This window comes from Lepeophtheirus salmonis, chromosome 5 (genome assembly GCF_016086655.4).
Source record: "Lepeophtheirus salmonis chromosome 5, UVic_Lsal_1.4, whole genome shotgun sequence".
In the NCBI taxonomy this organism is placed as follows: domain Eukaryota; kingdom Metazoa; phylum Arthropoda; class Copepoda; order Siphonostomatoida; family Caligidae; genus Lepeophtheirus; species Lepeophtheirus salmonis.
The window spans coordinates 25714272-25730857 of NC_052135.2; the positions used below are offsets into that span (position 1 = coordinate 25714272).

General features: G+C 28.6%; 1 protein-coding gene across 20 annotated transcripts in view; it reads right to left on the reverse strand.

Moving 5' to 3' along the window:
- The window catches only part of kcc (solute carrier family 12 member kcc), a 200453-nt gene that overhangs the window by 98243 nt on the left and 85624 nt on the right, over positions 1-16586 (reverse strand). For 9 of the 20 annotated variants that reach the window (XM_040713631.2, XM_071888472.1, XM_071888475.1 and 6 more), the window contains exon 2: positions 5946-6791. The exons of 9 other annotated variants lie outside the window; for them this stretch is intronic. In XM_040713631.2, coding sequence (XP_040569565.1) covers positions 5946-6315 — 370 coding nt within the window. In that variant the 5' untranslated portion in view covers positions 6316-6791. The remainder of the gene's footprint in view (positions 1-5945; positions 6792-16586) is intronic. 2 more of the 20 variants (XM_040713630.2, XM_040713628.2) reach the window with 2 other exon arrangements.

Here is a 16586-nt window from a genome sequence, read left to right on the forward strand (position 1 = left end):
TGATGCAAATACATATGAGGCTCATCACGTTTTGTGTGTGCCTTAAATAAAATAACTTTTGAGGGTAAAAAAATAAAAAGGGGATGAAAAAAAAGTGGAGGGACATGCACTTTCTCAAATTCACATAAATACATACAATAATGAAAAATATATTATTGATTTATCATGTATTTTTTTGACATTAAAAAAAATATATATATTTAAAGAAATATTTGTCGAAATTGCACGCTAAATTCTATGTGTCGTAGGAAAGACTGAGAACAGCTACAACAGGCTTTTTTATATTATTATTAAAATAGCTATGGCTAATAAATTGACTTTATCATTATATATATTTTAATAAAAATTAATCAATAATTTTATCAAATTTTTTTACAGATATTGAATAAAAATAGTTTTTTTAAAAGAGCTTTATTTTTCTAATAATCATTTAATTTTTCATGTTTTGCCTTGAATTTATATAATTTGAATTATTGATTAACTTACTTTCATTGTTTGCTGAGTACAAACGGGGAAATTATAACAATTACAGGGACTACTAGGACAGTTTCAACATTTTTCAGGTCGCATTCAAATGTAATTTCTGTAAAAACAACTGAATCGTATAATTTTTAAATATGCTCAAGAATTAAATAGATATATAAATATGTTTTGTTAAACCTTGTTTGTCTGAGTAGTACCCAGATCTGTGTGCAATTGAGCCAAAAGAAAAAAGTATTTTAACTGTCCCAAGTAAACATATGTATTGATGAGTTCATTTAAATTTATTCAAATTAAAAGGAAGCACAACATGCAAGGGGGTATTGATACTTCCTCAATTGTTCAAAGGTACTAGCTGAGCATATATATCATACATAGCGAATTACCATATGTATGATATTTTGTACATTTTTTCTTACCCTTATTGAAATTGTATAAATTGGGTAATTGATCCAAAAGTCAAAAAGTATTCCAATTGCCCCCAATTAACCATATGTATGCACTAACATGATCCACAATGTATTGTACATATTTACATTTCATGAGTAAAAAGTACATTTAACATAGCCTAGAGTGTATTTGAAATATATATATGTACATTAATATGACTGTTTATAGCCTATTTTATTTCCAATAGATATTAAAGTGAAAATAAAGTAATACTCATAAAATATGTAGACGCGGCCTCCTAATTTTTCATCATAAGTAGTCTTATGTTTGCAAGCCAGTAATTCATGCAATTTAATTACTATTTATTCTTTTCAATAATTATGATAAACTTAGCATAAAATTTAACCATATACGAAATATTGTACTTTATATATATATATAAAACAGTCGCAGCGGTTATTTAACATAGGTACTCTTAAATCTGACCAACATGTTAAAAAAAAGCCCGCTTCTTCTTTATCATCAATCATTAAAATTTATACAGACTCAATTTATTTGTTCATTGAATATAGATCAATTTTTATTCAGACCTACATAGTACAAAATGATGATTATAAAATATGTATTGGATAAATATATATAATTCACCCATTACATACATGAATACGTATCAAGGAGATACTTTCTAAAAGGTTCATGTATAATATTTCCCTTTTTTTCCAATCCGACTTAACAATATATTTAATTATTGAATAGTGTTCAATTTTTGTGTTTAGTCATTTGATACCGTAAGGTGAGAATAAATATAAAATACAACCCTGCATGTTGTGTTTCATTTTAATCTGAATAAGGTCAAATGAACTCGGACCAAGTAGATACTAAATATACATTTATTCAATATCTATAACAGGGACAAAATTTGTCAACTATGTAGCTTCTAAATTGGGCCGGAAGGCTGCGCACATATGTGAGATATAACTGCAGCTCATCTTCTTCCATTCCTTATTCACAGAGGACTTGAGGTTAGCAATGTTGCTGTGGCAGACTCGGAAGTCTTTAACTCTACTAACCACCAGATTTTGCAATCCAACAGTTTGAGGTCCGAGCTGTGGGATGTCCATAAGTTAATTAAGAATACACTAAAATAAATGCTACTACGCTCCATAATGAAATTTGATGCTCTTGAGTAAAGAATGGTCTCTCATCAAACCACTTTGATTGCTGCCGGATAGTATCCGAGGTGAAATTGCCGACGCAGATCACAATTGCAATCTCCAACTTTTTTTTTTGTTGCAAAATAAAATTTGAAAAATAGCATCAACAGCTTTTTATTAATGTGCTCAACTTAATAATTGAATATCTCTACACCTCTCACCAATAGAGTTTAAGAGATTGTGCAAGAATTAATCACTACCCAGTATATTTAATATCGATTTTGTAGAAATACAAGTTTTCAAACATATGCAAGTTATCAGACAACAATATTCCCAATATATCAACAACTCATATATTGTCAACTGCATATTGGCATTGCCTTGTTGACATTATATGGTGTTATCTTTATTATACATATAGCCTATTGTACTATTTTATACAGTAGGAACGTCATTATTTTGATTGTATCTTGCAATCTTTTATCCTAAAATAAGCTGGAAAAACTGTTCAAAATAAGGAGAAAGAGTAGTCCAAAAAATTACACTATAAATAATTTATTTCTAAAAATAAATAGTTTAATACTACTGAGTAATGAGGTAACAACAAAAAGATTATTAGTTATGGATGTAGCCGTTCCAAAATTAAGATATGATGCCCTAAATCTTAATAATACATTCAAATTAAACGCAAAATTTGTCCCAATGATGTCAATATCAATAATTCTTCACCAAATTCTATAATAATATTGATAAACCTAATTGGACCTAAGATGAGAATAATTCCAAACTATTCTCGCGCATGAAAGATACTTTCAGTTTTTCTAAAACTAATTCAATCGCTAAACTCGGGTACTTTACTATAATGTAAGTGAAAAGTATGCCTTCAAGAGGGTGCTCAAAAATTTGGAAAGTTTTTCAAGAAACGATATATGGAGTCCATAATAATATTTTATAGTTCTTCTCACAAAACCTACTATTTTTGGAAAGTAGTTTTGTATGTATATGAAAATAAAAGGACTTTTTTAAATCATCCTCTTAGAACACTACAAAAATTGATGACACTACAATTCAAAGAACAGGAGGATATATTGTATTTTTTTTTTTTTTTTTGTACCTCGATACAGGTTTATTTTTGTTTAAGTTTTCTTCATTATAAAATATAAAACTTTCCTCTGACGTTATATTATTCATTTTTCTAAAATTTTGAGATGGTAAATGTAATACATACGCCAAATCGTATAGACAAAGTAAAAAATATTAATTGGTAAGGGAGTTCTCGTACTTCTAAATTTATAAAGCGTGTTTGCAATTTTTATTTGTGTAAAATTAATATTCTCTTAATGGGGGCTAATATAAATAAAATAAATATATTTGACTTTAATTTAGCTCTATACATCTAAGACTCCATGCCTTATCCCTTCAGTACCCTTAGATTTTTCCAGAGTCTCTTTTTCAATTTTACAGAAAAAACATTTGATCTCTACATGTTCTGTGTTTGTTGATACAATTAGAATCAAAACGATTTTTATTGTATAAACTTAACATAAATGACATAATATTTACATATAATGATTTATCATTCTAAATCACTCGAAGACTTACTAAAAAAACTTTTTTATAAATAATTTTTTTTTATCCAATCTATTCTTCTATTTTCTAAACCTCTTCACATATCAAAATAGAAGAACAAAAAAGTTTTCTTATGAAATCATAGTAGACGCATGTACAAATGTGTACCTATTTAATTGATTAACTTTGACAATTTGAACGAGTTTGATGGCTTTCTAATCTCCTTCAGATTTTTTAATGAAAAATACAAACAACCAACTTCATAAAAAATCTATCTCAATAGAAATAAACATTGAATTCTGAATGAAGAGTAATAATCTACACTAAAAAGCATTATTAAAGTTCTAAAACATACTTAAATGGAATAACTAATATCACAAGTCCCTTATTCGAGGTCCAATGCTGATATATCATCCTAATTTCATTTCCTCTAAAAAAAATGTCAAATAAAATACGGTATCTTTATAAAAATCTTCTCATCAATATATTAAATGGAAAATGAGCGCATTTTCTATCCATAAATGGGTTAACCTGACCGTTTGAATGTTCAATAAATATGAAAAAAAATTTTACACAGGAATATAATGTTTCGTGATATCTATTAATTTTAATAGATAATTCATATTATGAATTTCCCTAATAAAATATTTTCATCTTCAAATAAAAAGGTTTTGTGGCCATAAATAACACGGTTATTGTCTATGTGAGAAAATGCCCGCTGAAGAAATTAAAAACTCATGATTTAATGAAAGTTTTTGACCTGGAAATTTCCTGATATAAACGAGCAACATCTGTGATAGCAAAAACCTTCATTTAAAAAAAGTATTGTGTTACTTTTCTTCAAAATAATCATACTTGTTTATTGTTATTTTCCAATGATCTACACACATTCTTAGATTGTGGAAAAAAAACATATAAGATACTTTAACTATAAAAATTGTGATACATCATTGCTGCTATGTTTTGCTCTTAACGATCTCAAATATACCTAAATATGTGTATGTAGGCACATACATAAACTTAAACCTAATGCAATTATGATAGTTACCTTTCTACTTCTTCTAATCTAATTCCTTTTAATACCTCATTTCTTAACTTATAATTCAGGAAATATTTAAATATAGAGTAGGTACATACATATTTTAATAGCTGTCCTTCTGAAAAAAACTCTAGAAATAAAGTCATATAAACCGTAATTAAGATTTTTAACTGTGTTTGTTAGGCATAAGGTAGAAGAAAGCCTTTAAGCAATAAACAGCTTTTAAACGCTTCATCATCATTATCATCAACAATTGTGTGTATTTCTTCAATCATAATTCATAAAGTAATAAGTTGTCACGTAGAACCAGCTTTTGCCTTGTGAATCACATTTTTATATAAAAACAATATATTCAAATGCTTTTATTAATATTAGTAAACTTTAATATTAATTTAAACAGCTGAAAGGAGAATACAACACATTTTTGTTTATTTAAAAAAGCTGATTGTGATAAGGGGAAAGAAGCAAAACATCCACAGCTGACTCCAAAATACATCGTAAATCTTTGTTTAGTTGATGTAATGCTGTACTTATAAGATTTTCATTTGTTTTATGTTTTAAAAACAGATTGTTAACCTTAGGTTCCTAATGAAAACAAAATAGTCCTTTGTAAATATTTGTGACTCATTTTATAATTCAGCAAAAGTACCAACTCCAAGGAAACTTAAGTATATTTATTGTATGAAACTTCTATTATTTATGCAAATTTTAATATTTAAGGTAGGCCTTTTAACAATATTTTGCCTATAAAACCATTCCATTTTTTAGGAAAAGTATAATTGAAAAATATGTCATTTCATTTTCCGTAAAAAAGAAAATTATTGATACATAAATAATGTATATAAATACATATATATATGATGATATTTGTATAATTAAAAAGAATATTCTACAATGATATAAATTTAATTCTGCCAAAAGACATCATCTAAATAAATATATATGATATACTTAAAGTATGACTTCAATTCTACTTGTAAGGATTTTCTATTAACTAATAATAACAAAATTATTTTAAGAGGGAAGCTATTTAAAGAGAAGGTAGAATAGGCAGTTTTACTTTTACAGATGCATTGATTTTGGGAATATTTATATTTCTCTCTTTAGAAAATGTACATGTAAGAAAGTCATATCATAAAATAAATATCTTCGAGTACATATTGTATACTTGCTTGTGATTTATCTCTAGGAACATAGAGGGAGAAATAAATCAAAGAAAAAGAGAAGAAGAGGATTGACAAGAAGCGACATCTATAATCAACATCCTTAAACATGTATAATGTACATATATTGTAAATAAATGGTAGAGTTACCTTCAGGATGAAGATCGGCATTTTTTTCGGGAGATAATGCCTTCGCAGGTGGCGGAGCAATGATATTTGTTATGGAATTACATTTTTTACCATCATTAAAAGTGACTAAAATTTCCTTTTTAGGATTTGAGTCAAGAGGTGATGTTGCTGCTGTCGGAGGAGGAGAGTCAACAATAGACAGAGGCTGAGGTGATCCAGGATTATTTGATATGGAATGATTCATAAAACCAGAAGAAGGGGATTTCGACAGTACTGGGGAGGGAAGACTCTTTGGAAAATCAGATTCACTTAAAAAGGGTTCTGACTCCAAAGTCCAATCTCCAAGTGGTGCATGTATGGACCCATCGACTTGTTCCGGTGGGTTAGACATGAAGTCGGATTTGTTTGTACTTTTAATGGCCGTGTGCAAATGTTGTGATGATGAAAAATATAATAATCACCATCGTCTATCCATTTATAAGGTTTACATTATTGGTAAAAGCAATAGGATGTAATGTTTCATAGAAGGACAACACTATTCTTTTTCCTCGTAAATTATTATCTTGGATGTCTTTTAAAGATAATACTTTTCTCCTTAAGTCTACTTGTTCAAAATTATAGTGATATTTTCTTACTTTATCAATAATATATCCATATAAATAGATGCATAAACAATCTGACAAGCTCCAAATAGGACTTAAAAACAAAGGGATTTTCGCTAGTAAATATGCGTATGTATTTATATACTTCAGTACTTTTTAAAAGGCCCTACTCTCCTTGCTTTTTTTTTTGGCAAAGATATGGCATTGTAAACCATTCAATCATGTTTATACGATAAATAGATAAAACAGAAAATCAAGACTTTACCTGTAAGTAAAAAAAGAGAAAAAACTGATTAGACAACAAATCATAACAGTCACTAAATTTAAAATAAAAATAGACATATAAATAAGAAATTTAACCCTTTTTTACTTTCATTGAAATCCTAAAACATACCAGTGAGGTCATAACCTAAAATAGTCGTTGGGGAAAAAGAATATTTAATTTTCTAGACTGAAGAAGGTTATTTTTAAAGAAATAAATTATTATTTAAAAAGATATGTTTACCAATTCCCTTTGCCGTATTTATCGTCCGACTCGATAAATAAGGGTACATTGCAGAAGTTTTCCTTCACGTCATACTTTCTCTTTTCATCTCGAAATTGGAGACAATGACAGTGGATAATTGAAATTCAAACATTTGCAACCTTTTAATAACATGGAAATAACTTTGCAATGCAAAATATACATTATCGGAGTAAGAGGAGAAAGATCTCTACTCAATCCAGCACAATTCCACGTAGGATTAGACAATCATAGAAGTTTTTACATTACTTTTCTATTTATATATGTTTATAATAATTTTCTGTTTCAGACGTTAATGGATTTGATGACATAGTAGTTCCTCTCCATGATACCTCTTATGTTCATACAGTAATTATACTGTAATGGTTCATAGCAGATACAACAAAAGTCAGAGTGATTAGCTTAATAAGATGTATTCTCCTCAGGTCTCAACACTAAGTCCACTGATCGACTCTTAATATTGCGATATTTTGAATTTCAACTATCTGCTATTACTGTCTCGAATTTGGAATTGAAAGAGAAAATATGACCTGCTTATACGATGTACCTATAAATAATAAGTACGCATACCAAACATTCTTTGAAAACTTAGTTAAAGAATCTCTTAATAACTCAGAAACCAAAAAATGATGTACATGATCAATTAAAAATTTAAAAACTAGATCAAAAATGGGATACAAGCAAGACATTTCCAGGATATTTCATTTCGTGAAGTGCTTATCTACCCCAAGGAGGTAACAGAGGGTTCATGCATTTAATACTGGAAACCTTTAAGCAAAGGCTCAAGCGTACCCGCTACAAACAGGTTATAAGAAATGAGAAATTACAACGATGGCATAACATAGGTTCAAAAGGTCATTTGTCATTTTTTTATGAATGAAATTTATTTATATAGGCAAACATATATAAATTTATATAAAAAAATCAGGTCTGTGAAATTCATCAATCCCAGTTTTTATGAAATTAGTTAATTACAATATCAAATCTATCCCAGGCCTCTCTTCCGGCTATACATTCAACTATTTGAATATAATAAAAGTGTAATTTTTCCATAAAAATATGACAGCCTTATAAATTAATGCAAATTCATTGTTGTAATTTCTCAGCTCTTCCAAACCATTTGTAGGGGGAACGCCCAAACCTTCACTTACAGGTTTCTCTCATAATATGGTTAGTTTAAGAATCTTACTATTTATGCAATAACATAAACTTCCTTTCGAAACTTTAACAAAAAGAAGTAATATCATTCATCCTTAAAGATTTATGTATTTGTACTACCTATCTGTCTTCTACAGAAGTACCTTAAAATATCCCCACTACACACACACAAAAACAGAATTACTTTCAAATATTTACTAGGTTTATAGAAAAACAAAGACAATCTGTCTTTGGTGGTTCAAAATCTTTCGTTAGAAAGCACTTATTTATGCTGCATAATTAGTCCTCTTTTGGGAGTCTTGATTAATAAAATTTGATATAATCATTACTAGTTTCAATACAAATCTTAACAACGAATAAATCAGAACCATAAACAACACTGCACCTAGGACCTAGTATAAGCTGTGTTATTGTCTTACATTTCTAAAAATAGATGTAGAAGGTAGGTTCATACTTTAATTTCTTAATAGCTACAATTATAACTATGTTGAATTATTATACTCGTATGTATGTATGTAAATTGTACATATATTCCTGTATTACTAGGGGTTATGATATGGATTTATCATAATTCCTGCGGATTTGGTATTATAGGATATCTGTATTATTATATTAGCCTTTTTTCAATAAATGTTTTCAGAAAAAGAAAAAATATAACGGAGTACAGTTAAAAAGTATAGACTTTTTATTATTCACAGCATACTCTGATATATTTTCATTTTGATATCATAGGCACACCCTCCAGCCTTTAACTTGATGTTCAGGGATATCTTCCTATTATGAAAAGGCTCGTTGCTCTGTAGTAGCTATGGTAACCTAGTGCAATACATATTTTATCCGTAATCATATACTTAAATTAATCAATAACTGTATTTTAAGTTAAAATTTCATAATTCCTACTTAATCCTATGTTACTCATTATAATTTAATATTTATACATTTATCATTTCTATTGTATTTTGAATCTCTTTGAGTCATTGAGGGAGAAGTTACAAGATCCTTACTAGTCTTAGTTTTTAAGATATTTTTGATACAGTAAATACTACCATTAATCCAACTACTGCAACATTATTTATTGGAATTAGGTTCTTGCAAAATCTCTTATTTTAAAAAAGGAACATCAGAATAGTTAACGTTATTTTGAAGTTAATAACAACGAACCTAGTTAGGTATATAATGATTCCTTCAGAAATAATAAAAAACTGGCAAAACTTCAGTAAAATGTGAGTAAAACAACCTTATATTAATGCAATTCATCTCTTTAGTTCCAAGCACTGTTATGCAAAATGCATTTAACAAAAATTATTTTACAAAAATAAAGAATTGAAAATATTCCTCCCCAAAAATGTATAAGTCTGAAAGCAACAGTGTGATAAATGAACCATAAAATTAAATTGGCAAAGGGAATCAATTTAAATATTTGTTTCTACGTGCTATATATATATATACAAAGTACTGTACATACATATATACAAAATGCATCTTGACTCTACATTATCAGAAGTTATATTCTAACATTATAAATTAAGCCAAGTGTTTGTGACTGACTTATATTAGTAAAGCACAGATTGGCTTTTTTGAGCAAGCGGGTCCTGCATTTTTTGAATTCTGTAACCCGATCTGAACCACAATATTTCATCTGCATTCATTGATATCAATTTAATTAAAATATAGAATTTTATTTACAAAATGTAACTAAAAAAATACATTTTCTCTCAAAATGAAATTTCCTTCATAATTCTTATTTTAGTTTTTTTCCACAAGAATATGGATCACAAATTATGATTGAAAAGATAAAAATCGCTACACTTAACCATTACGCTCCAAATTAGATACCAAAAAAGTTCCTCAGATCAAATTCCATACTTAACTTTTTTATGTTTGAGAAAATCTGGGTAAAATTCAATTTGTTGCTTTAAAAAAAATCAAAGGTGGATTTTCTTGAATTTCTAGCCTTTTGTGTGAGACATAGGAGCCATGAATTGGGAAACTTGTTTAGTAAGATATATAATGGATAGATACAGGAGGGGTATATAGTTATGAGTAGAATCAGATGCAATTTGAAGTATCAGAATCAGTTATCGGAATCGGCTTAATACTGCCGATTCCGTATTTACCTTTGCATGATTAGTTAAATGAGTTATATGAGCTCATTTCATTTTTGGAGACACAATTACAATATAATCAATAAAATTGTAAGACTAGACGATGTCGTTCAAACAAAAAGGGTAACTAGAAATAATATACAAATTTGAAGGTTTGTACAGGAAATTTAATTGAATGTATCAATTTTGAAATATACTCATTTTTAGTGACATATACATTTTAATTTATATAATAACTAGTTCAAAAAGTCCTGTACCTGTAAGATTTAGGTTCAGCAGTTTACTCGGAAATTATTATTATTTTTTTATTGAATATTTCTTTTTTTATATGTTTTTTGAATAATATTATTAATAACAGAACTGAAGTCGAGACCATATTTTCTGAGTCAAGATTGAGTTATCAGTATCTGTCTCGGGATCATTAAAAAAGACACAACTCCGGAATCGAGCACTGTTTTATACATATTTCAATTCCTAAGGCAAGCATATAGAACTCATTTAGGAACTGGACATAGTTCAAGACCATTGGATCTCATGTAGGCCGAACCAGTAAAATAATAGAAAATAGCATATTGTCAGTGTCCGAGTATTTTTTCTCGGACGTGAGACAGTTAAAATTAGATCAGATGCCTAGAGGTGAGGCGACTGACTTTAAGTATTTAACAAAAGAGGAGCGTCAAATTTCCTAATATGAAATAACCAGAAATGAGCACGGAGAGTAATAAAATTTTCAAAATATACATTTATTAACAACTAATTATGATTGGTAATTTTTTGTACTTTTTTCCTATCGGTAATTAATAAAAAGTTAAACATTAACAAAAAAAAAAATGTTATTTGTTTATGAAATTCCTTCATTCAAATAAATAATGTATTGGAACGGGAACGAGCTGAAAATTTGGTATCGGTACATCCTTGGTTATGAGTAATTAATAAAAAATTGATACTTTTATATTTGTACAGGATGAAATAGATAATTTGGAGTATCTTTTTGTAATTTTTGTTATTGATTGTTTAAGTTACCACCAAAGTTACATGTGATTGATCCCTTAGTTATATTGATACTATTCCAAGGGCTAATGGTTCTTGCATCAACAGTTTAAGATAAATCGACAAGAGTGTTCGTGAGCGTTCGTGAACGTTTGTGAGAAAATCATTTCACTTTACTATTTACGTTTGACAGGGCACGTAATTGTAGTCAATTTTTGGAAGTCAAATCAAGTTTACTCAGCATTCATTCTTACTTTAATAGTGTTGATCAGAAGCCAAGAAACCCACAGACAGGAACTGAAAACAAAGGGGAAATCTCCTTGCGTCACATTGTTTTTTCAACAGACAAATGTTTCAAGAACATCGTCAAAAACGAAGGAGACTATGTTATTAAATAACTTTTTTCACCATGAAAGCTTTAGTTGTACACAATATTTTTATTCAATAAAGTATTTTTATCTATATGCATTAATAAGTTTTTTGCTCCGAATTATGTGTACCACTCTGTATGTATACAATATTTTAAATTTCGATGGAAATTACAAATTTAAATGTATTCCATGAAGGACTAAAAAAGTATCTTTCATAATATAAATAATAAATTATCAGGTAGTTAGAGGTTTCATTATAAATTTTAATAGTAAATAAAAGTACATATGAATACTATAAGTTCGATCAAACTACAAAATTGAACTATTTATATGTAAATCATTCGGATTCGCAATTTGTGCTCAAAATATGTATATTAAAAGGAAAAAAGTTAAAAGGATTGACTTTAATTGTAATTATTATTAATAGTATTGCAACTGAATTATTTTTAACTTTAAATAAATGATTCTACACACAATATATATATATATATATTTAATAAGGTAAATATTTGCATTATATAATATATAACAAACCACTACAATATATGCAGCTAAATATTCGTAATACATAAAATAATCATAAAATTATTTTTCAACAATATTATAATGACAAGATTATATAAAATTTAGGCTTTTGCAGTAGGTAGAAGATTGTCCCTTACTCGTTCGGGACATCGAAGTTGCTATTTATCCGGTCCACTAATACCTAACTAACAGGGCAACAAGGTGCAGTTTGAAATATTGTCGTTGAATATTATATTAAATAGGCATTTTGTTACATACATTTAATATTTGCAACAACAAAAAATTAGCATTTAACCACTAATGAGGCAGGCAATGTTGATCCAAAGCCAAGAAGCCCATGTACAATCATGGTAAGCCAAAATAAAATCTCTTTGCCTCGCATTTGTATGTCAACTGTCAAGTGCACCAACATCTTTAAGAAACAGAGGAGACATTATTGAATAAAATTTCACACAGCAAGAGCATGAAATTGCTCACTTTGTCAATGAAGTTTCTTAAAACATTGTTATTTTCTGATTTTTGTGAAATTTTCCCAATTCGAATTATTTGGACCATCCTTTTTAATACTTTTTATATAAAATATATACGTGGACTAAGGTTTCAGAATTATACTTAGTTAGACTAGAGGTTCGGGTGAGGGGGCAAAGTTTATTTTTAATGTGGCATTATGTATAAGTTTAAGAATTAAACATGTATTTATTAAATAGTAAGAGAATGTAATAGAAAAACTTAATAAAACTATACAAAAATGATTTAAAAAAATCAAATTTTGTTTTTTAATCCAAAAATAGATAATATAAAATTTGAGACATATCTTAAATTTAGCTTAAAATTTTTTGGGGGATGAGGGAATTCTGTAAAAGCAGAATGTATACATAAATAAAGAATGTAGTAACATGGTACAGCTAATGAGGTTTTTCTAATATAAAAGACAATGGTTGATCCCGAGCTGCATGATGATGTCACGGGTGCTTTTCATAAATGTGTGCAACTTTATTATTGAAACTCTCTATAGTCTATAATTTTCAAAATGGACTTAAATAGTTGGTGCAAAACTTATCTACTACCCTGTACCATTACCAAATGTACACTTTGCCTCCCCTATTCCCACGTGTTCAAACTTCCTTCAAATATCTTTAATGTAACATACTCTATTATGAGATGAGACTTATAGAAAAGTAATATAAAAATAAGAGAAGTACAAGAATATGCATTCAAACCAAAGAAGTAGTGAGTAAAGAGAGGAAAATGCATTCATAAATAATAATTAAAGATAATATTTAATATTCTGCAAAACAACAAAAATATATTTAAAAAACCGTAATTAAATATCAATGCAGTTTCCTAAAAAACTTGTTTTTACATAAACAAATATTGAAACAGCTTCTATCAACGACGGCTAGAAAGCAAAAGAATATATACACATTAATCCTAAAAATGAATTTTGACTAAGATATCAAAATACAAAATAATTAAGTGAGAACTAATTTTATAACTCTATACAAAAGTATTTACTTTGAGCTACTATGTATAGTTTATGTCAACCATAACAAGGCATATGTATAGTTCCAGAAAACAAATGTAAGTGGTAATGCCTTTTCACAAAATTGAGTGTTGACTACGTATGTCATCCTCACCGAGTAAGTGCCAATTTATATGAACAAATTGCACTTGAAGTAACCAAAATAGATTTCACAATAAACGAATGATAAATTGATGGGCCGATAAAAGTATCTTAAATCAAATTAAGATTCTAACTGTAGCTCATAATATTGGGTATCTTAATACATCTCGAAAGTTTGAATACATACCCTATAATTGATTTAAATATGTCTGAGAAATATTGGACTGTACCTATAGTGTATGTATACGAGTATATGTAGTAAAAAAAATTAATTGGGACTTACTCCCTTTATGGCTTTTTGTTCAAGATTGTTTTTATGTTGACGGAACATATGTCAGGTAACGTGCATAGAAGGCTTCCCATCAAAAAATTGCCCTACTGGAAGTTGCATCTGTGTAAAATTGTCCGCAATTATACTGCATTGACTGTCATTCAAATGACGGTTTGTCTCATGTACAGGAAGGTCTCATCCATATGAGGCTCCTTTTGCACAATGACACAATTTATTACAACTCAGTTATAACTTCTACACATTTTATACAATACCCATTAATCAGATGGTTGTAATTTAGATTTTTTTCATATACAGCCATATAATCTATTACCTATTATCATGCTGTAAATCTCGATTTATTTTGTTTTTCCACTCTTGAACATTTCTGATATGTCCAGATAAAACTTTTCCATTCTAAAAGAACAATACGACTATGTCAATAAAAATAAGTATTTAAAAAAATGTTAGTTGATTATTTTAAAGTATTTATGTAATTTCCTTAAATGAAGTAATAAAAACACTTAAGGACAGATTTGTATGTTCCACACTTCAAATATTATCCTCGTTAAATAAAAATAAAATAATTATAACACATATAAAGTTTTTTTCTGGAATTACATAATATACCTACTATGTTTGTTTTCTTCACTTTCTAAGCGGAGTTGAATGGTTTTATGTAATGAGTTCATCCATCAATATGACGTATGAACAAACTGTTCAAGATTTTCTCTTATTCTTCAAGAGAAAAGAAAAAAGTAAATAACTTATCTTATAAGAGAGAAAAAACAAACACGAAAGTGTAAAATTGTTAGAGCTTTAATTTCTCTTTCAAGAGTTTTTATAACATCATGTGAGAAACTCAATACTGAAGAAAGTGAGGGTTCTTTCGGGTTTTTCATATTGAAAATATTAAATTATTCAACTTTAAGGTATTCATTGCACAAATACTTTTTCTGCGGGAAATAATTAAAAAACTAACTTAAGCAATATTCGTAGTGTTGGATAGTTTTACAAACTAAAAAGACTGCACTTCTATCTGTACCGTCCTGAAAAATTGTGTCAGTACTAGGACCGGTACTTATAGGTCTTTTATGGTGACTACGTCACTTCATCTGATGAAGTTTTATCATACCCTCTTTCAAAGAGACGATATACCTTAACTTAAAAGTAGGGTGCGTGTGGCTCAAAAGTACAATACTTAAGTTTTTTTTACGTCTTTTTTTCGTTTCTATTTTCGTTAATTCTAGCTAGGAGTGAAGAAAATAAAAAGATAACTAAATAGTACTCAAGGAGTGACTGATGGGTCCTTATGACTGTTCAATATGGAACAAGATCATATGGATTAGAAAAAGGTGGAGAGGGAAAGACTGACTAGGAATGTAGTACTAGAATCCATCAAACACAAGGTACATACCATTTTTAAGCCTCTTGTACTATTCTAAATATGATGATATTAGTCAAAAATTGAACTTTTTATATATTTAGTATTTGGTTTATCAGTAAAAAATATTGTGTATCTTGTTTTTTTTCCGGGGTCCAAGATGTGCTCATTGATTTGCGGTTACCTTGTTATATCAAAGAGTCAGATAAGTAATAAAGCAAAATTAATAGTAACTTTGACAAAGTTATTGACTCTGGAATTTGTAAAGGGGAAACAAACATTAACTCCGTATGAAGGAAGGACATATGGAGGAAATACTCTGTTTTCGATCCTCAATTATAGTCTACTCTGAGAACAACAAGGACCCATACTTATTACTCCTCCACGTTACTCTCCATCATTCATAAGAACAAATACCCGTAGTTACACTTTTTACTTAGATCTTTCAAACATAAAAAAACAGTTTTAGCTGTCAACATCAACAAAGATGCCACACTAAAAATGTTTAGGATTTACAATCCTAAGAATCGTATAAACTATGGGTATGGAGTTGAGAAGAGGAGATTATGGAATAAAACACCGATCTCTTTATTGAGAATACATTTTGAAAAAAAACATTTCGATATATTTATTTATACAAGTAAATTAAGTGTTTGTATACATCATTTTTTTGCATGAGGCAATCCATCTTATTTGAATAGAAAAAGGACATATAACTATACTCTATACAAGTGCAACTATATATATAGTGGGTGCAGGCAATATTTTTTAGACTAGATATTCCTCATCTACTGAATATCCATTTAGCAACAGTTATTATCTCCAGGTGTTTCCTGAGTATAAAACAAGTCTTAAAATTTAAATAAAAAAATCATATGCCAGAATTTGTGCACAGATTCCTTGACCGTCTTAATATTAAGGGTGTCGTACACTAAAACCAATGGCATACTCCAATGAGTAGGCATGGGCATTTCGAGGAGTGTGATGAGGAGTCAGGAGTGAAACTTCAGATATTACTGAATTCAGACCCTAGTTAGCATCAACTGCCTTTTAAATGATTTTTGGAGGAAGAAAATGTATTATAACTAAAAAAAGAAAAATTTCAACAT